The 21,454-nt window shown below is 42.7% G+C and overlaps 1 protein-coding gene across 1 annotated transcript in view; it reads left to right on the top strand.

Moving 5' to 3' along the window:
* dst (dystonin) overlaps positions 1-21,454 on the top strand; it is a 168,405-nt gene that overhangs the window by 96,872 nt on the left and 50,079 nt on the right. Inside the window, 21 exon segments of the mRNA XM_036546201.1 lie at positions 162-250; positions 663-771; positions 1,504-6,384; positions 6,469-6,618; positions 6,860-7,075; positions 8,592-8,741; positions 8,889-9,122; positions 10,217-10,369; positions 10,884-11,117; positions 11,417-11,695; positions 12,577-13,125; positions 13,810-13,986; positions 15,282-15,405; positions 15,625-15,833; positions 16,684-17,001; positions 17,215-17,381; positions 18,216-18,372; positions 19,245-19,371; positions 19,934-19,990; positions 20,394-20,629; positions 21,236-21,365. Coding sequence (XP_036402094.1) covers positions 162-250; positions 663-771; positions 1,504-6,384; positions 6,469-6,618; positions 6,860-7,075; positions 8,592-8,741; positions 8,889-9,122; positions 10,217-10,369; positions 10,884-11,117; positions 11,417-11,695; positions 12,577-13,125; positions 13,810-13,986; positions 15,282-15,405; positions 15,625-15,833; positions 16,684-17,001; positions 17,215-17,381; positions 18,216-18,372; positions 19,245-19,371; positions 19,934-19,990; positions 20,394-20,629; positions 21,236-21,365 — 8,746 coding nt within the window.

The following is a 21,454-nucleotide window of genomic DNA, read 5'->3' as shown; positions in this document are numbered from 1 at the left end:
AATAAAATTGCTTATAATAAAATCATTTATATTGTATGTATTGCATTATTTGTATAAATATATTTTAGAGCCCATTTGTTAATTATTTACTGTAAAGACAACTCATCACAGAAAGAACAATGCAAAGTTTATCAATGATATTTTCCCCTTTTTCATCATAGGTTTCAATGGAGGAACTAGCAACAAAGAAAGAACAGATTGCTGAGGCCCTGAGGACAACACAGCTGATCTTAACTAAACACAGTGACAAGTATGTTCTGTTTCACTGTCACAAACATAGTGCCAGGGCAACTTACATGTGTGATGTTTATTGCATCTTTTATGTCTGTTTTAGAACTTAACCCTTGCAATATTTTATCTTAAATTTGACCCTTTAAAGCTATTTTATTGGAAAGAGCCACTTTGCTGACTAAGTGATTGTGGTTGCAACTGTAGGTTAGGCATTGTAGAATCCATAACACCATGGTTGCCACATGTTCAACAGCCAAACATTAATCAATAGCTAATAATATCACAAAGATTTAAATAGCCATCAGTAGCCATGCAGTATTACCTCAAAAAACTGCAGATAATGCTTATTACTTTATTTAAAATTTATCTAGACATTTAAGTCTTAGAAATGATAAATGGATGTTATGACACAATGTGCTTTTCTATTGTAGAATGACTGAGGAGGAAAAACAGGTGACCAAGGAGCAGCTGAAATCTTTGCATCAAGCGTACAGCGAACTGTCGAAGCAGTGTGCTGATCAGACCCCTGCAGCTGAACAGGTGATTTACCTGCAGGGATTATTGAGCCTGAAACCTGTTTTAGGGAGTAGAAACTGAATAAAAAATACCATCCACAATTGCATGGTGAATAACTAACTGTTTTTCCTGATTTTTGTGATCTATTGCATGGTAGGTCAGGTTTCTTTTGTGCCACATCTACACTAATTTTGTCAAAATCACTGTAGCACAGTGGTTATCAGGAGATCTGTGAGTGTACTGTATGAACTGTGAGACCTTTTTTCTTCAACCTTTTTCTGTTGTAATGGTCGTGCTTCACTTTCAAACAAGTATTTAGCAACTGAGTATGCTGTAAACATGTATAGCATGAATTTCTAATGTCACCCACATTCTAACTTTTCACAGCAAGCAGCCAAAACAAGCTCTCAGGATTTGTATCCACAGGTGTCCACCAAATAATAATGCTCTTGATGTGTTGTGTCAAACTAACTGTTTTCGCAAGATGCAGAGTATTCTGTTCACAGATGCATGCCAGCTTTCAGTGTGTCCCCCCCTCTTCTTGCTGTTCAAAACACTGACAAAGCCTTGCACTATTGCGTATGAACTGTTAACATTCATATGCCTGTCTGACTGGTGAGTAAACGTTTCACTTTTTTAAGTTTATATTGAGTCAATATGTGCACATAAAACAGATTCAGTTTATATCTGGAATTATGAGTTTAAAAGAGAAGTAGTATTGAAATTCAATGCCATTTTCATTTCTTTTCTCCATAGGAATTTCAGACCATTGAAGGGATCCTGGAAGTGGGAAGTGGAACAGTATATTCTGTGTGCCGCTCTATACAGAGTGGGCTCATAGACCAGTCGACAGGACTTAGTCTCTTGGAGGCCCAGCTTGTGACATCTGGGCTGATTTTACCTGAATTCAGAATGTGCCTGGATTTAGACGACGCGTTCAAGCACAACCTTGTGGACGAATCCTCCTACCAGCAGCTGCAAGGCTTGAACGAGGCAAACAAGTGCTTCCTGAATGAGCGGTATGCCTCGGAGCCTTTGCCTGTTATAGCTGCAGTGAAAGAAGGGGCCGTCTCTGAACGTCTGGCTATAAAGGTGATTGAGATCCAGCTGGCAACAGGAGGGCTGAGGCTTACGTACACTGGGGATGTCTTGAACCTTGAAAAGGCATTCCAGTGTGGTCTGATCCCACCCGCATTGTTCATCAAGATCCTGGAAAGGCAAAATACCTGGAAGGACCTGATCGACCCTAACACGGCCGAGAAGGTCTCACTTGTCCAGCTGGTGCAGAGGAGCCTTGTTCATGAAGAGACAGGACTGCGTTTGTTGCCGGTGAAAAAAGGACAGGATGGGATCATATCCCTGAAATCTGGGAGGGAAATCAGCATTCTTAGGGCTGTACACGAAGGCCTGATAGACAGAGAAACCATGTTCCGATTGCTGGGAGCTCAGCTGTTTGCTGGTGGTATTGTGGACCCAAGTACAGGTCGAAAGCTCACTGTGGAAGAGGCCTTGACAGAGGGCTTGATTGATCAGGACACTGCCAGTGGCATACTGAGCCACCAGGCACAAAATGGTGGCATTGTCAACCCTCACAATGGAGAACGACTCACCGTAGATGAAGCTGTACAATGCAACTTAATGAGCTCCAGCAGCGCCCTCCTAGTATTGGAAAAACAGAAGGGATTCATGGGACTTATCTGGCCCCACTCTGGTGAGATCTTGACTGTTACAACTTCCCTTCAGCATGAGATCATCACAAACCAGCTCGCCTACAAATTACTCAGCAACAGGCAAAAGATTGCAGCTTTTTACATACCGGAGAACTCAGAAGTGGTTGGCATTGATTCAGCTACAAAGGAGGGTTTGATTGACAGGTACACTGCAGACGTGTTGAAGACTATAGAGATACCAGATGCATTCCCTGATATTGATGAGCTGAATCACAAGTTTTCTATGTGGTTGTCTATGAGGGAGCTACAGATTGAAGGATCGCATCAATCCCCAGAAAACCTAGAAGTAGATCAAACAAACATATGTAGTCCATCACGCACTGAGGCAAAGCAACTATTTATTTCTTACCTTATGATGAATAGCTACATGGACCCCAAATCAGGAAAAAGGCTTTTAATATTTGATGGACAGCTGAATAAAATGACAAAACTTTTTATAGAAAACATTGTAGATCAAAGCCCAGATCGTGAGCAGAACACCTCACCCGTTGCCAGTTTCTCAGACTTTAGTGATATACCTCTGCAAGATGAAACTATTGAAGACTCTGATGACACAAAGCTTCCTCGTGAAAGCTGTATTATAGAAAATACAGAAAGTAAGCACTTTAACAGAGACAATGAAAAGCTGGCAGAAGAAAGACATCGTTCAGATTTGCAATACTTTGTTTCAAAAGAGGATGATGCTCATAGTCAAGAATGTGAAGTGTGTATTGCAGATGAGGACAAACTACAATCACAAGTTAGTTTTAAAATAGATGCTACGCCTAGTTCCAGTGATAAAAACTCTGATGAGCTTGATTCTGAAGTACATGTTCCACTTGAAAGCTGCCTGATGAAGCACAAACACAAAATTGTTGACACAGTCAAAGTAGCCCTTGAATTGCAAACTAAAATTGCAGGTGCTTCAAAAGGCTCAGATTTTAAGCTGCAAGAGGATGACGCTGCAAGTTATCCCACACAGACAACAGAGAAGGCCACAACATCTATAGCATCACCCACTGAGATGTTCAGTGGCACAAACTCCAGTTCATTCTCAACAGAAACCGTTTCCAGAGAATGTAATTTCCAGTCTTCTAGAGCACAGAATAGCCTGACAAATGTGCAGGACGCTGTGCCCTCAGTACCGAGAGGTGAATTGTGTAAAATGCTAGAACGGACCGCAGAACAGTCGTGCTCAAAGAAACTCTGGCGGGACAAAGGGGAGCGGGACAATGCAGTCTACCTCCTGAAAGCTCAAGTGGAGGAAGGCGGAATCTTGGACGTGACTTCTGGGAAGCGATACAGTCTCAATGCCGCCCTTGAGAAGGGGCTGGTGGACGAAGAGATTGTGTTAGAGGTCTTGGCATCACAGCTCCCAGACCAAGGCATTTCAGACCGTCAAGTGGACACCATGTTTACCCTCAAAGAGGCAGTTTCAAAGGACAAAATATCACCAATGGCAGCCCTACTGATCATGGAGAAAGTGAATTGTTTGGGTGGTTTCTACGATTCAGAGTCTGGAAGTTGCATCAGTATTAGTGACGCTTTAGAACAAGGATTGATTACAGAAGATCTTGCTCAGAAGGTGCTCCACTCCAACCCTGTTCAGGGGACAATTATTGACTCAGCAGGAGATCCTGTTTGTAGTAATCCTGAAGCGGTACCCCAGCGATGTTCAGATAATGTGGGTGCTGAGAGTCCAGAACACCAGTTCCATTCAGCTGATCAGACAGGTGATGAGCATTCCAACAAGAAGGTAATTACTGTGACCCTTGACCTCACAGATGAGCAGCTCAATGAAAAGTGGGCACAAACTGATGATGGGAGTTCAGAGGAAGCCCAGAGGTTATCAGAAAATGCGAAACAACTGAGCAGGATTTCAGATTTTTCACTTCCTTTAGATTCCTGCAACACACAATCTGAAGATCGGCAGGTGGTTCCCTCCAATACGTCTGGTAAGGCAACAGAAAGAGGTGCCATCCCTAAAAGAGTCAAATTTTCTGTGCCAGATGAAAGCTGTGGTAGAGAGGACTTCACTGACATGGACTTGTCTGATGAAAGTGGTGGACAGGGCTTCACTGATGTGGACTTGTCTAATAAAGACTCTCTTAGGCACGGTTCCATTAAGGATGAGAGCGGTGTGGGAAGGTCCATTCATGAGATGGATGTATCTGATGAGAAGTCAGATTTTCTCCACGTGAGCCACAGAGAAGCTGCCATTGAGAGAAATGAAAAGGTAAAGCAGCGAGAGAAAGAGAGACCCTCAGAGATTAGGAACAGCAGTCCAACTTGTGCACCATTCGTCAACATTAGCGGTAAGGGGCAGCCTGAAATGGCACAGCTAGAGCCTAACAAGAATGTGAGTCCAAGTCAAAGTGATCTCAGGAAACCCAGCACATCACATAGTGGTGCCTTATCTGCTAAGGGGAAAACTGAACATTTTCAGAAGTCTGACGGTGTATCCAGGTCAGTTGGGGACGAAGCAGAACAGAGGGTGAACATTCTGCCATCACAGGTTTCAGTAACAAACCACCATGCAACAGGCCAAAAAAGTTCAGACCACCCTACTGAAAATATCATCTCAGAAAGTTCACTTTCAGAAATCTCACTTTCAGAAAAAATGATGTGTCCACAGAAGGTACAGACTGAGAGAGAAATGGGGACAGCTGGCTGTTCTCTTGAGACAGTCTCTAGTCAACATAGGCAGGAGGTGCCGAGTCTCATTGGTTCTTCAAAAGATGACCAATCAGCAAGTCGGGTAAATGAGAAACAGTTTGATAAATATATTCAATCTTTTTCTCTGCCTTTGCCTAATTTGGAGGAAGAAGCAGAGGATAGCTCTGATAGCATGGAAAGTCCAACACTGATCCATAATCTGCCTCATTCAGATACAGTACCTAGTTTACACAAAGTGGACACAAGTTACACCACTGATTGCAGAAATGAGAGGATTAAACAAAATGAACTGCCTGTTAAGACTGTCCCTTCAGAGTTTGGTGCTGTTTCTGCTGATGCTGAGTGTGACTGGAAAGAAAACAGAGTGAGCAAATGTCCTGGAAGTGCACCAGGTACAAGATTAGCTACTGAACATCTGCCTAGTTCAGCACCTGAAACCACCAGTGATGTGGAAACAAGCAGAGCAATTAGTTACAGACATGGTTCAGGTAGGCATGACAAGTCACCTAGTGAGAGCACTCGGTCGGGCTCTGGCTGTCTCTCAGACTCTGCTACTTCTGACTCTACTAGTTCTGCTATTCAACACGTTTCCACGCCACTTGTATCAGACCTCTATGGCACACTAAGAGCCAGTCTGGATAAGATGGTGAAAATTAAGGAGGAGGGTGCACATGGTGAGTTGCAGAAAGCAGAAACCCAAGTCTTCATTGAGGACATTATGAGGACCATCCAAAACATCCCAGAAGGCCCCAGGAGCATCAGTGAGGCTATCACTGCCGACCATGAGGAGAAAGACCTGCCATGTGGGCATATTGACAGCACAAGCCCCGACCTGCTTGTGGATTTGTTCAAACAAGAAGCTCTGCGATCAGACGTAAGCAAACACCTTGTTGACCAGGAAGAGAATCTTTTAGGAAGAAGAATTCTAGAAGGAAAGTCAGCCGCTGACATTGAGCAGATCCAGTGCCAGTTACTGCAGATCGTCGAGGCTGTGTCCTCAACCAAGGACCCTGCTGTTGTCAAGGATGTCATCCAGAATCTCTGTGGCATTCTGGGTAATGATGCGCCCAAAGACCCACACCAGAGGACAAAAAGTACAGAGAAACAGGGCGTAGTTGCAGCTGCTGAAGGTGGAGAGGCTCCCACCCTCCACTTCAGCCCTTTTGCAGATTCCACCAGCCAACCACAAGCTCAGGATGTTCATGATTTCTCAAATACAGAGGGCCATGACGATGCCAAAAGAAAATTGGAAGTAAGTTATCAGATTCTTTCCTCTTTGAGTGTGTGATGGTGTGTGATTTGATGGTGACCATAACATCCACTTGCTCTTTTTCAGCCACAGTACACCACTCAGAATTATCTGGAGTGTGTTGGCAGACTTCAAGATCATTCAGATGCAATTGAGGAGATTAAAAATGACTTGGAGACTCAAGGGCTCTTGAGCAATGACTTGGAAGGGTTGCAGAGTCAGCTAGAGGAAACCAAGGTTTGCTTATAAACCTTTGCTAATACTAACTTGTGCTAAACCCCTCTTCTGTAATAACCACAAAAGCCAATTTAATGCTCAATAGAAATGCATCTTACGTTTATCTTCTTTCTTTTGTCAATATTAATATTACTTTCTTTGCATGTCCTTCTCAGTCTGACCACCCTTTTAATTCTTTCTCTTTTTGCTGTAGCAGATTAGCTGTTACTGTGCTAACTGAGCACACATTCTCTGTTTCCAGTCACTTGAAGCACAGCTTGCTGCACTGGCTGGCACTCTAACCACAGATCTGGACATTGCGGGACAGCTGCTGCGTTCTGCTGATGGATATGTTCCCACACAGATTGTCAGAGATCTGGCAGCCATCTTTAAAGACCTGCCACTGACTTTCACCAATGTTTGCAAAATGTCTGCAGAGAAGGGCAGCGCCATAACACAAGCCATAGAGACAGAAAAGGTCAGAATTCTTCTCTTCAGATTTCAGCTGGTGTGTACATGCCATTAAGTCAGAATTGACAGTCACAACTGACAAATGAGTGTTGTTTGAAAGTGCAACTCTATCAAGCAAAATTAGTAAGAAGTTGTTTTATTTTACAGAGTTTACAGAGATCTTTTTGATTATAGTGTATGCAATGTGGTAACAGTCATGTTTTTCATTTGAAAAATGCCAATACTTAAGTTAAGGTAGTTATCAAGGGCGTCCATTTACAGACAGTTATCCATCATGTACCAAATTTGCAAAGAAAAAAAAAACGATCTGCCATTTGGACAGTCAAGGAAATGTGTTTTAGATTGTAACTTACTCCTACAAAGACTGCTGTGCTACGTGGCATAATCACTAATAAGATGTGCATAAAATTCCAAGTCTGCATAGCTCGCTACACTGCTGCTTACTCTTCAATGTAGCATTTTTCTTTCTTGTCTGCATCGCTTCCTCTGTGACCTAAGAAGACCTTTGTCTTTTTCACATCCTCACTTGCTTTGGCTTGTAAGGTCAGGACAGTTATAGTGGCAAACTAAAACTTTACAGAACTGTATCTCATATAATAAGCTGTAGACAGTATGTTAAATTAAATAAATTAAAGTTTCTAAAATGCGTTGACACCTAAGCACTTACTTATTACCCAGTGCCAACAGTTAAAATTTTACTAGCCACCAAGTGATAGGTAGATTGGAGGAATTTGACTTTGCAACTGCATATGAGACTTTAAAAAATTAAATCAAACAGAAAGAATGCTCAGACAGTAACATTAAATAATCAATATTGCATTATAAACCTTGTTAAATGTGAAAAAGTAAGTCTATACATACCTTCTTCTAAAGATATGTTCTTTGTAGATTTTCCATTATGGAAGCATTCTAGTTGTCATGCATCAGCATTTGACAATTGTAATCATACACAAGTAAACCATAATAGTCAGTTGGCCATGTTTTAAACATAGATTGCGTATGTTGTATGAATTAGTTTCTTTGAATAAATCCAAAATGTTGTTCATATATTCATTAATTCTCAGTTGTTCTTCTGTAGCATAAATCAGTAGAGGGGAAACAGCTTTTCTGTGAGCTTAAATACATTTTTGTCATTTTGCAGCACTCAGTACCAATTGTTGTTGAGATTCTAAGTATATTCCAGCACGTTAAATAGGAATCTTAAGTTAAAATGTCACCAAAAGTTTAGAAAGTGGGTTATGTGCAGCTAATTTTAATAGTTGTTTGATAGTTGTCTGTGATGGACTCAGTAGTAATGGATATATTTGGATATATTTTGGTGATGACAGATCATTTCACACCCTGGACAGATTGACATTTCTGAAGGCAGAAGCTCTCTTTGTATTTACTTAAATGTGAATGCTGTTTAAATGTATGCAAAAGAGCATTTTGATAGTGGTGATACTGTTGATTATACAATTTTTTCATAACTGCAAAGGACCACAATGTGAAATCTAAACTAGTCTAATTTGTCTTTGGTTAAGGTACAATTAGAGTCATCCTATCAAGCACTCTTAAGCTCCCTCCAGAAGCTGTCAGGATATATTGGTGACAGTGCTGAGATGGTATCAAACCTTGATATCATGAACACTGATGACCTGGATACAGTAAAGTACAGGATTCAGCAAAATAAGGTATCTTTGTGTTTTTTTTTTCCTCCAAATAGATTTCAGATGTGGCACACTTTAATAAACATGGAAAATGGGAAGGATGATGGCGCAATGCTTTCTAGAGGTGGATGTCAGCACACCTCATGCCTCCTGCTCTCTTTGGCATTTCAGGACATGGAAAAAAACTTGTCGGGAACTCAGCAGCAACTGGAAAACACTGCTTTCGAGGTCCAGTACTTCATATCTGAGCATGCTCAGAACCTGAGCCCCTCCCACAGCAGGCGTCTTCTCATGGCTCTCAGCGCCACCCAGAGGGCTTTCAAGGAACTGACAGAGAAAGTGTCCACCCAGAGGCACACTCTGGACCTGCATCTGGAGATCAGAGAGGAGCAGAGACAGCAGAAGGTTTGAAGTCGTATGAGCTCGTCACTGTCACAGTCACTGCATTTTGAAAAGGTGGTGATAGCTATTTGAATGAAAGAAGTTGAAGCTAACCAATATGGTAGTATTGACACTTATAATATGGCATGTTTAGTGTGGCCAAAGGCTTGTGGGCAAGGTTCAGTGGACCAATGTGTCCTTTAAGTAGTCATAAAAAACAGTACAGACTATTTTTCTGGATGGTGTTTTTTACCATTTGCCATTTATTCATTTGGGAGACGCTTTTATCCAAAGCAACTTACAAGTGAGGCAGAGTACAACTGAACTGAAAATGCTCATACAAAACTCATACAAAGTAATAATATCTATGACTGCATGTAATTACAAGGCTTGAATATGGTGTATTGTAATCATGTCATGAACAAATACCATGCAACGTATCAATTGCAAAGTAACAATAAAGTATGTAATAAATGCCTACATTTGCAGATACATAAATATCAAAACTTGTATCCAAAGATGTATTTATTCTGGCCAATTTTTCATACAAATAGAAATTGTATTGCTCTCATCCTCCAAGGGTTAGGTTTACGGATTATTTTCCATCCAAGAAATAAGCATTCAAAAGGGAAATACATTATACATGTTTGTTTTCAGAAAATCTGTGATGGGTATCAACAATTTGTGTGAGCCTTGATGCCATTACCCGGAATGGTTATTGTTGCACTGCATGCATGCTTTTTAACATCACAGCTGAAGGAAGAACCTTCTTCTTGATCACTGGTAAAGCACTAACTTTTCTCCTGGTCGTGTTTACGTTTCCACAGGCTTCAAGACACCCATCACCTCTGTGAAGTTAAGGCAGCCATAGACAAAACGCAAAAGCACGCCCTCGATGTGCATGGAAGCTCTGCCACGCAGACGTCAACACTAACACTCTCGAGCGGATTTTTCTCTAACTCTCTCTTTCTCTTTGTCCTCTCACATGTCCCAACCCCTTGGTGTGTAGGAAGGCTATCATGTTTACAGCATACTCCTGTAGGTGTGTAGGGTGTGGCACTTCCATGGTGAGAGCCCAGGAGAGGCAGCCCAATAGAATTCTTTGTTCTTTGTCACAGAGTGCTGCCGAAAAGCAGAAGGAGTACTCCGAGAAGCTGCAAGAGCTGTGTGACAGTCTCACCCAGACGGAGAACAGGCTCATTGGGCACCAGCAGCTGGCCATAAGTGGGGACAGTGTTGGGGACTTGCAGCAGTATCAGAAAGAGCATCAGGTGACTGCGGCCTTATGATATTGCTGTCATTGTTCAGAGTTAGTGTTCAGAACCAGCAGCTAGAACCCAGTGCTGTTCTAGGGACTTTCCACCTGTTTTCTGAACTGTTTACCAAACATTTTTCTGTTCTGTTTTACTCATTTTTCACCCTTTGTCATATTGAATGAATGAAGCAGTCCAAAGGGAAGATAGCTTGTGCATCGTGCACTTAACACATTCAGTTAACACATCAAACAGACAGCAATTTTTATTTGCTAAAAACAGCATGCAGTGTTCAGTCTGTGATTAGGATAAAAACATCATCAATGTCACAAGTCTTTAGAAAAGAATTAATTAAAGAAAAATTAATTTAGGAAACTAAAAGCTTAGCAACAAATGATTGATTTTGAATTCTAAATTGTGAATCAATGTGCATTTATGGCTTTTCATAAGAAAATGATATTAATTTGAATATTCACAAATTGAATCTTTTTTTTCTTCTTTATCTGTGTTTGCATACCCCTTCTCCACTCAGGCCTTACAGAAAGATGTGCAGGCCAATGCCAGTGCCCTGGCAGAGGTTGTCAGCAGCACCAAAAAATTCCTGGAAGAGAACCGGAGTAAACTGAAGCCAGAGCAGATCGCTGCCATTGAAAGCCAGTTGGAGGATGCCAAGAGCAAGTCCAAACTACTCAGCCAGCGGGCTGAAGACTCTAGAAAAGACCTGGAGAAGGTGGTGACCACAGCCATCAAGCAAGAAACAGAAAAGGTAGAGAATGGTTGCTCCTGCATGTATCATGTGTTTTTGAGGGAGGAACACAGCAAAGAATGGTTGCAATGTCAGCCTTTTGCAGTGAATGGAGGCTGTACATTCTAGAACACGGTCAGAGCATTCAGTTATTGACCATTTTGAATGATTGAATTTTAATTTTTATGAAAGACAGTGCAGTCCACATTTGTCCAATTAATCATTCTGATAAAGTATTAATTTTCTTGACTGCTAACAACCTGCCCATAATAGCATGGTTAAACTTGGGATATTCTTGACATTCAACTCCTTCTCTTTAGGTTGCTGCAGTGGAACAGCTGGAGGAGAGCAAAAACAAGATTGAAGGTCTCTTGGACTGGATATCTAACATAGGGAAGGACAAAGAGAAGGAACGCAACCACAAGGATCCCATAGCCAGGCAGAATGGGAACCTGCCACTGGAGAATTCCTCCAGGAACATATTGGGTGAGGAGGACGATGCCAATGGGAACACTCTACAAGAAAGCGTCACCACAGTGGACGGAAAAGCGAAAGACACCCATGAGCTTGACCTTGATGAGCAGTATGACAGGGTCAAGGTAAATAAACATTTGGTTTGGTGCCTTTGTGCCATTTGTTTTGTGGAGGTCTCTGTGCAGGACTAAACTAAAAGCTTATCTCTAATAACAGAAGCTGTGTGACCATTGGTGACGTTGTGGGAATTTACAGTTTGAATGAAAAATGCCATAGCAGAACAGACTTCTTTTCCCACTGGTTATATTTCTCCACAGCAGATGCATTTTGCCCTGCTGTATACATAAATACACTAATCTCCAGAAAGCTAACAAACTGCTAAGTGCATCACATGCTCTGGTTCTCATTTTGTTTGTTGATTTGTCAGTTGGTAATGTGTTACCCCTCAAACAGCATATTGATTTTATGATTTTATGCACATAAAGACACAGACAACAGGCTTTCTGCTGCCCTTTGAAGGCCTCTGCCGTGGGAACATTAAGGGCTCATCAGTTGCTCTGTGTCAGGGTGTGATTCCAGGCTTGGCTGAGCTTTTTTCTTGGCTTGGCATTTCCTTAATTTACATCCCTGCGTGAATGGTAGTCAAGCCATTCATTTTCCTGTCTGATCTAGTCCTCCACAGCCATCCTCCCTTCTGTTTAACATCCCATGTCTTACAATGGAGGTTAACAGCAAGGAAGGAACTTCTGCCTCTGCAGTTCTTTCCACATTAAAGAGCCAATGAGTCTATTTTGATGGCTCTGCTAGTGGGAATACTGGGGTTGTACCTTGTTCAGGGGTACAACAGATCTAGCAACTCTCCAATGCAAATTAAAATGAACATGTAAGAGAACCTTTTGTCGCATTAAGTAATCAGATATTAATTCCCAAGAATTATATTACCTTCACAAAATCAGTAGAAAGCGCAGGCCAGTGACTGAACCCCTCTCTGTGTCGCCCCCTACAGGCTCATCACCAGGAGGTCCTGTCCCAGCAGCAGGAGCTGATCATGGCCACCCAGTCAGCCCAGGCGCTTCTGGACAAGCAGTCCGATGCGCTGTCCCCGGGGGAGAGGGACAAACTGCAGAGGGACATCCAGGAGCTGAGAGGCCGCTACGAGACCGAGCTGGCCCAGGCCGAGCTCCAGACCAAGCACGTGGAGTCTCTGCAGGAGGAGCTGCGCAAGTTCAAGGACGACTGCGGCGAGTTCGAGGCCTGGCTGCAGCAGGCCGAGGGCGAGGTGGGCGAGCTGGAGGCCCCCGCGGGTGAGCTGGAGGTCCTGAACGAGAAGCTGCAGAGGCAGAGGAGCTTTTCGGAGGATGTGATCTCGCACAAGGGCGACCTGCGCTTCATCACCGTGTCCGGCCAGAGAGTGCTGGACGCCGCCAAGGCCTGCAGCCGGGCCGAACCTGCAGGGAGAGACCCGCAGCTGGACGTGGACACCACTGGTGTCTGTGCAGCCGTGAAGGAGAGGCTGGATTCAGCAGCCGGCCGCTACAAAGCTGTCCATTCCCAGGTACACAGAGAAAAATGAAACCTTTCATGAAGCCATGTCTCTGCACCTCAGTATGTGGATATGAAACAGCGTTAATAGACATTGATTCCCCGAAGGGAATGTAAGCTTGTAAAGATTTTTACTGTCCATTCTAGTGTTCATTATGTCTTTTTATGCCTAATCAATAAACTGGACAGGGGCTTATGGTATGGACAGATACAGATGCAAACTGACGCATTTGAATTCAGTTGGATTTTCAGATGTGTGTAGTCACTCCTTTTAGTCACATTCCTGTGAATACAGTACAATCATAAAATCCACACTGATTTCAGTCTCTGTGGTGCCTGTGGCATTGCTCTTAGTTTTTTGCTCCATCATCGTATTCAAAATTACAGCCAGTGAAAATGGATCAGTACTATTTAGCCTATGTTTGGCATACAGGTCTGTGATGGAGTATGAATGAAGGTGTAATATCCTGCATTGCCACTAGGTGGAGGCAATAATCAACCTAAAAAAATTGACATTGTATTCTTCAAAGGGCACCAAGCTTCAAAACCTTACACTTCATTTAGCATACAGATGCACTCAATTAACTAAGCACTATCATTATCTGTTGGTTTCTCAAGCTTGAGCATGCTGTTTAAGGAATGTATTCACAGTCTGTATTGTGTGAATAATCCATGCGTAATCACGGTATCTTTCCAGTGCAACCAGCTGGGCAGCAACCTGAAAGAGGTGGTGGATAAATACAAGAAATATGAAGACGCAGCAGAAAACCTGGGGAAATGGCTGAACAGCTCAGAGGAGGAGGCCAGGAGACAGCAGGCAGAGCCCATCTCTGCTGATCCTCAGACCCTGCAGAAACAGCTAGAGGAGACCAAGGCAAGGACCGATAGCAAAAATGCCAGTATCACTGATTATCACAATACCAATATCATTGGTAATGACCATGCAGATGTCACAATGCTGGTATTACTATCAGTAACTATGTCCACATTACTAATGTTCACATTGTCCATATCATTCATAATCACAATGCCAATTGCACTGACAGTATAGGTGTCAGTGTTACCAACAAACATAACGCTAATATTACTTGGAGTTGCAATACTAGCCTTCCTGCCACTATCAGTGCCAATATTTACCATATCTATCAGTGCATAGTACAAGCTGTTGGCAGGGTAGCTGAAATAGTTGAGGCAGCGGAAAAAATAGATGTTAGAAATGGAGATAGTTTAGGAGCAGTTTTCAAACCTTAAGCAGAATTTACTCCCACTGCTTTACTGAATGGGCTTAAGGTCATTGGACTGTTGGCTTTCCTTCCCTTATACAGTGCTTCTACTCGGGTTAAAAACAACAATGCTATTTATAGACCTTACTTCAAAACAGACTATAGCCTGGGTGTTGAATAGCTAAGCTGTGATTTAAGCATGTTGGATGCTTGCGTTGAGCAGAGCAGATTTTGCACAGTTTTATGAGTGATTTGGATGCAAGTGTGCGAACGGACTATTATCTGTAAATGGGCTATTTCCCCAACATATGACCCTATTAAGTTCCTCTGGCACATAACTTAGACACTAAAAAACTCTCTAGAGAAAACTAGGTGTGAAAACAGATTTGCATCCCTTTACATGTCTCAGCAGACTTTCAGTGATTCAGACAGAGATCCATGGAGATAACAGGCCCTAAAAACACAAGAAAACAGTGGAGTTTTATTCTTGGTAACACAAGAGCTGACCACATCTTGGAGCGCGTCTGTTGATGACTGACAGGAACATACCAGTAGATAAAACAGATTTCTGTGGGGATTCCTGTGGAAGAGGGGTGAAAACCTGTGTCTCGTGTTCTTGGATGACAGTCAGAAGCCCCTGATACAGGTTTTCTTCATGTTGAGACAAAGGGAATATGAGTAGAATTGTTCTTCTCATTAAAAGCAGTGGTCTTGGGTATGCATTCATTTTGCTTGTTTTGATCATTTTTCTCAAGGCAAGGAAAACTTTAGACCATTATAATGGTTATGCTGCAAGCAGCATAGTGTTCTAGAAGGGAGCCCAGTGTACCATTAAAGGAGTTATATCATTAAAGGAGTTGGCAGCGAAGTGCTATATGAAGGATAAATAGCTATGTCTGGGGGTCACTATTGGGATGAAGATGTAACAGGCCCCTCCTGTCCACAGGCCTTGCAAGGACAGACATCTGGACGACAGGCTGCCGTGGAAACTCTGCGCAAAACAGCAGACGCTCTGATTGCGGCCGAGGGGGATCTGCTGACCAACCAGGATGAGATCCTGGAGACAGTTGGTGAGCAGAACATTGTCAGCTGTTGTGCCCAGATATAGAAATGGTAGAAAAGTTGGGGTGAATAGTTGGTTTTAAGTTTCAAATGGAGAGGTGGGACTCTTAATATGATCTGAAGAGTGATGGGGCTGAGATGTGTTGAGATCCAGCGAGTACTGTGGTTACATACCCCACCCCCCTCTGGACTCACCTTGAACCGTGTGCCCTTTCCTCTCTCTCCAGATGATATTGTGGAGAGATACGACAACCTGTCCAAGTCTGTGAGCGAGAGGAACGAGAAGCTCCAGGTGACCCTAACGCGTTCCCTCAGTGTCCAGGACGGTCTAGATGAGATGATGCAGTGGATGGAAGGTGTGGAGAAGAGCCTGGAGCAGAAGGACCAGGTTCCTCTGAACTCGGCTGCCATTGGTGACATGCTTAGCAAGGAGGCGGTACGTACGCCGGCAGTGGGGTGAAGTGGATAAGAAAGTTGACGTTTGGCTGTGGCTATGCACCATTCAGCAAGACGGATAGAATGAATTGCTTTAGAGGATATTCAGCTGCATATATGGATAATATATAAAAAAGTGTGACCTCCATAACATGCTCTGGTGAAAGATGTCTGCTAAGGAAATGGAATGCCCTTAAACAATACATAAGGCTGTCATAGGTTTTTGTTGTAGCTCTCAAAAAACCCGGCTTTGTGAATAATTGTGTCTGTCTGATTTAATCTTTCTTTTAACTGCAGTTTATGTGTGGAGATTGCTTAGTTGAGATCCAAGTAATAAAACTGTATTTATTATTTAGGACACATCTACAAAGCTCCAACTTCAGCAAACCTAGACCTGTTTGGCTGTGATGTTGCCTTTACTGTAATCTCCAGTCCTAGATTGGGAATCTGTAGTGATTGAGGATTGAATGTGTGTGAACTGCGCAGCCATGTTAGACACAAACTTCTACATCTATGATTTATTTATTTATTTTCAGGCAGACTCCCTTGTCAGAGCAACGTACATAGCATACATTCATGCATCTGGGCTTTTACTGAAGAAATTTGTATTAAGCACCTTGGTCAACCAAATCAAACCCACAGCCTTCTGGTTTCAAGTCCATATCCTTAACCATTCCACTGTTTTTCCATGATGGAAATAGCTTTGTGGGCATACACTTAGTGCTCCTTTCTGAGCAGGGCATTTTAAATGCATGTCAGTCAGAGCGTGGTGTACCATGCAGTAATTCCGTGACCATTGTAACACTGCTGGTTTTGTGACTCCCCCCTTTCTGAATCCACTTTCCCACAAGGCCCTGGAGCAGGACATGTCTAGCCGTCAGAGCAGTGTGTCAGCCATGAAGGCCAAGGTGAAGAAGTTCATGGAGAAGGCCGAACCGTCAGTGGCATCCTCCCTCCAGGCCAAGATGGACACCCTGTCCCAGCGCTTCTCTGACGCCTGTGAGAAGCACAAGCAGAAGGTGGGGCAGCTGGAAGAGCTGAAGGACAAGGTGGAGCTCTTTGAGAAGACTGCAGAAAAGGTCCAGCAGTTCATCACCAAGCGATCGCAGGCACTGTCTGAGACGGAGGGCCCGGGAAAGAACGTCAACGAGCTCTCTCAGCTGATGCAGGTACAGCCACAGTGGCTCCCTAAATTACCACCTGAGCTCTGCATTCACCAGCCTACACACAATGCAGCTGCACGTGTGGGATGAGTATCTCTTTAATGTTCACGTGTATATTAAAGAGATGAAAATGTGAACACACATATATAATCCAAACATGTAAACTGGATTGTTTGAGTTTGTATTACTTGTTGAAATGGCATGTTGTCATCCATGTAGGACACCAACACAGAGTTGGCAGAGCACGCCAAGGATGTGGACATGCTGCACAAGCTCTCCAAAGAACTGTCCGAGATCAGTCCAGAGGGCAGCAAAGCCCAAATCCAGGGAAAGATGGAAAGCCTGGCTGGTAGCTTTAAAGCCTTCACAGACACTGTGAAAGAGAAGTGAGTTACCTGTGGCTGTGTTTCTGTGTATGTGCCTCACTGCTGTTTTAGGAATTTGTATGTAGCCTGTGAGCCTTGAGCCTGTAGCTTGGAGTGTTTCCCTTTACTGCAGTGAATGTATAGTCAGTAGATGCTGAGAAAGAAGTATTTTTGCATATGACTGGAGCAATAAGAACAGCACTATAGAAAAGTACTACAGAAGGTGACAGAGGAAATTAATTGTCTTTGTCTTTGCGAAGTTGTCTAATCAGTTACAATTTGTCTAAATCAACTGCATTTAAAAATAGTTAAATAATATATATTTTTTTATTTTAATGATTTAAAATTTCAAAAAATGCCATTGACAAACAAAGGATCAAAAGAAGTGTAGCTAGGGAGGACCTTTGAACTTGGAAATGGGAACACTGATTGACAGCACCACAGGCACAAAGCTTCAGAATCAACAACAGCACACAGACCACAAAACAACAGCACACAAAACACATAACAATGAACTGTGTACCAGTGTGTCTTCTTGAGCAGAATTTAGTGTTCCAAGTAAGTAACAGTGTCTATGGTTCACTCCAGAGATTTATTGTAGCATCAGATAAATGCTAATTGAAACACCAATGAATTGTTGACGCTTTAACAAAGCGATTGTCTGTTAAATCATTATCACTTCAAAGAAAAATTCATTTGTGTAATAAAACTAACAAGTGGATCAATAATACAAGTAGGACCTCCCCTTCTGATTATATTTTTGAATTCAGTTGTTCTTCGTTTTTTTGTATTCCTCGCCTTCTACCTGAGCTTTTGATCTCTCTCATCTGAATAAACATGTCTCTTCCACCACAGAGAGGAGGAGGTTTCCTCCTGCCAGGATCAGCTGGCGGAATTCAGGGTGGCTGCGGGTGCCCTCAGGAAGTGGGTGGATGAGTCTTTGGAGAAGGTGCCTGCCGTCCCAGCCTCCTGCAGTGAGCAGAGCCTGGCCAAGGCCCTGCAAAGAGTCAACGTGAGTAAACCGCTACCTCTCACTGTCCGTGACTGACCCCACAGTCAGACTGAAGCCCACATGTTACACATGCTTGTAAAACTGCCGATTAAAAAGGACGAGGCTACGGCAGAGCAGATGGCCGTGTGGTGTCATTGCCCAGGGGAAAAACTCCAGAAATGTTTTAGGTTTTAGTACATGCACCAAAAAATGCAAGTGCTGCAAGTTATGCTGAGACCGGATAAGGAAAAAAGCCATTTGGTATGTCCTCAAATGCTGGGATATCAGATTAGAGAGTAAAATGACTCAACTGAAAAGAAGAGCACCCTCTCTAATTAAAGAGGATCAACCATATTTAGTATGGTCTACTCCACACATAACTCCACACATTCTACTTTGGTTTGAAGTTCCGTGGAACTTTAATTAGGCGTGTAGGTGTCTTGCAAAGGGAAATGGCAGTGAATGAAATGAAAAGATCGTTGTGACTCACAGCCAACAAAAATTCCCATCTGAGGCCCCAGCAGAGATATACACTGTTAACTGTCCTTTAGAAAAAACAACATGTAAGGCAAGAAAATAATGAACCTTGACAAAATAGGTCAAACATCAAAGACCCTTGACTCTTAACAGTAATTTTGTATGTCAAATTATGCCAGATCTAGTAGAAAAAACGCAACAGCTTTAATTTAGGGGAGACAGATTTTTGTGAAGTTTGTTGTGGGGCACAGGGGGTGAAAAATGGCAGTTAAGTGCATCTCAGCTGAGAGTCACATGACTGACAGTTCCTCCACTACTTTTATGTTCTCTCACATTTCAGGAGGAACTCTGGACACATTTTTTACACTCTTATGTAAATTGTTTATTTTTTGCCGTTTAATGCATTTTTTTTGTAGGCTTTGATGGAGGAGTGGACTGCCAAAGGGTCAGAGGTCCAGGACATCAGCACCAAAGGATCAGCTCTGTGCAGCCTCATCAGTGTCTTGACCTCACCTGCCAAAACCAAGACATCACGCAAATCAGGTGCAAAGCCTTTCAGTCCTCTCACTGGTCCTCTCAAGCTCCCAGAGTCTGATAAATCAACTGCCCATGTGTAAAACTGTGTATTGATCCAGTATAAAGACTGATCCTTTGGTGATCGTCTGTTCTGTTTTCTACCGGATGTCAGACAAACTGCTGAATTGAGAAAAGGCATGACCGCAGACTGCTGTACCTCCCATAAGGATGCCTTTTATTAATGGCTGGGGAAGAAGAGACAGAGGCACAGTTCTTTGACCTACTGCTTGTGGTCTTTGTCACAGAGACTGAGTAGATGGAAACATTGTGTCTGTCTGTTTGTTCAAGATGCATTAATAAAGAACAACCTTCTGAGGCATGCAGCAGTATGTGGGCAACCGTCTCTTTCTCATGTCAGCTTTTCCTTTTGCTCAGCACCTGGAAAACCGGCAGCTATGTGTGTGTATGCCGATTTATGTGACAAATTGCTGAATCACAAGTAGGGCATGAATCACCTAAGCTGTGTTTAGTCTTTAGTTGGGAAGAAATATTAAGTGTCTTACTTAATAAACTTACTTTTTTATTCTAGGATCAGCTGTAATTAATGGGTCAGGTCCAGGAACCCATGCTTACCTAACGAACAAAGGTAAAGAAAACTATCATTGTGAATATGACTCTTGTTTATTGCATAGGTGTATAATGGTTAGATCATGTGCATGTCCCATTGTTTGGATTAGCAGGAAGTGCACGTTAATCGTGTAGAAATTATAATTATAAACCTGGGTGCAGACAGTTGATGAATTCTAAGTCTCTATGTTAACTTTCCATTCCAGCTTTGTATATTACCTTAACAACTTATCAACACAAAGCTGAAAATTTAGTGCCTCAGGCGTTGCATGTCTGTATAAGGCCGTCTCTTGAACTGAAGCAAACTGTGAGGTAAACTGTGAGCTGAACCAGGAACCTTTGGCGAAGTAGCTGTTTACAGCTGACTGGCCTGAGAGAGGGGGGTGGTGAACTGAATGTGTCTGGTTTTTAACCCCGCACAGAGCTCATGGTCGTTCAGCAGAGCACGTCGTACATCAACGAAGGGTACGAGAACCTCGGCGAGCGTTTGAAAGACAGGACAGGGGAGCTGAATGCTGTGATGCTGAAGGTGCAGGAGGCACGGGACGAGACCGACTCTATGATGAAGTGGCTGGATGACACAAAGAAGACTGTGAAGTCCTGGGATGCTGTTTCCACAGAGACAGTTTCCATGAAAACCCAAATGGAGCAACAAAGGGTACATTCACAGCTAACAGTTATACAACTGACTGCCATAGATAAACACCGGTTGGATTGTAGTTTCCCCCTTACTGAATAGAAATCATAATTTCAAAAAAAGATTTTGTCTATCTGCAACATTCTGCTGTCCAGCTCTCCTCTCAAGAAGTGTATATGTCTTAGATTTAGTGATTATTACTCCATTTTAAAATGCGTCATCTTGATAGAACGAAGTTAAAACACAGAAACATCCATGTTTTGTAATAGTGTCATGGTGGAAGCCCATTTTAACTGGCATAAGCTTGTTCATCTGAGGGAATGGGAATGCACATTACCAGTAAATGCAGCCATTTGTTATAGACACAGCAAGTGTACTGGACAGTATTTATAGTGTGACATATTTCGAGAAGATCAAATGATATGAAGTTATTGATATTAAAAGTAGTCAAACATAGATTAATGCACTATTGCTAAGAAAATCTGGTATTTATGTTTTTGGTGGGAGTTTTTGAAAGTATTTTTGAATGCTTCAATCTTGCATCATCATGTACCACATAAGAGTCCCTGTCAGTGGCTGTTGTGGAATATAACATGAGCTCCTAACCTGAGTCTCTCTTTTTCTCAGGCGTTTGAAGAAGACTTGAACCAAAAGCAGAAGAAGCTCCAACAGCTGAGAGAGAAGCTCCTGGACCTGATTGAGAAACATCCAGATTCTCCTGAAGCAGCAAAGTGGAAGCAGATGCTGGAGCAGATAGGTACGCTTCATCTTTCTCCAAATCTTTCTCCAGATCTTTCCTTTTTTACAGCACAGAAAAAGATGGCTAAGCACCATTGCTTCATTGTG

This window comes from Megalops cyprinoides, chromosome 15, assembly GCF_013368585.1.
Source record: "Megalops cyprinoides isolate fMegCyp1 chromosome 15, fMegCyp1.pri, whole genome shotgun sequence".
NCBI lineage: Eukaryota > Metazoa > Chordata > Actinopteri > Elopiformes > Megalopidae > Megalops > Megalops cyprinoides.
The sequence above is the reverse complement of the archived record's forward strand: the minus strand, read 5'-3'. Positions and strand labels throughout refer to the sequence as shown.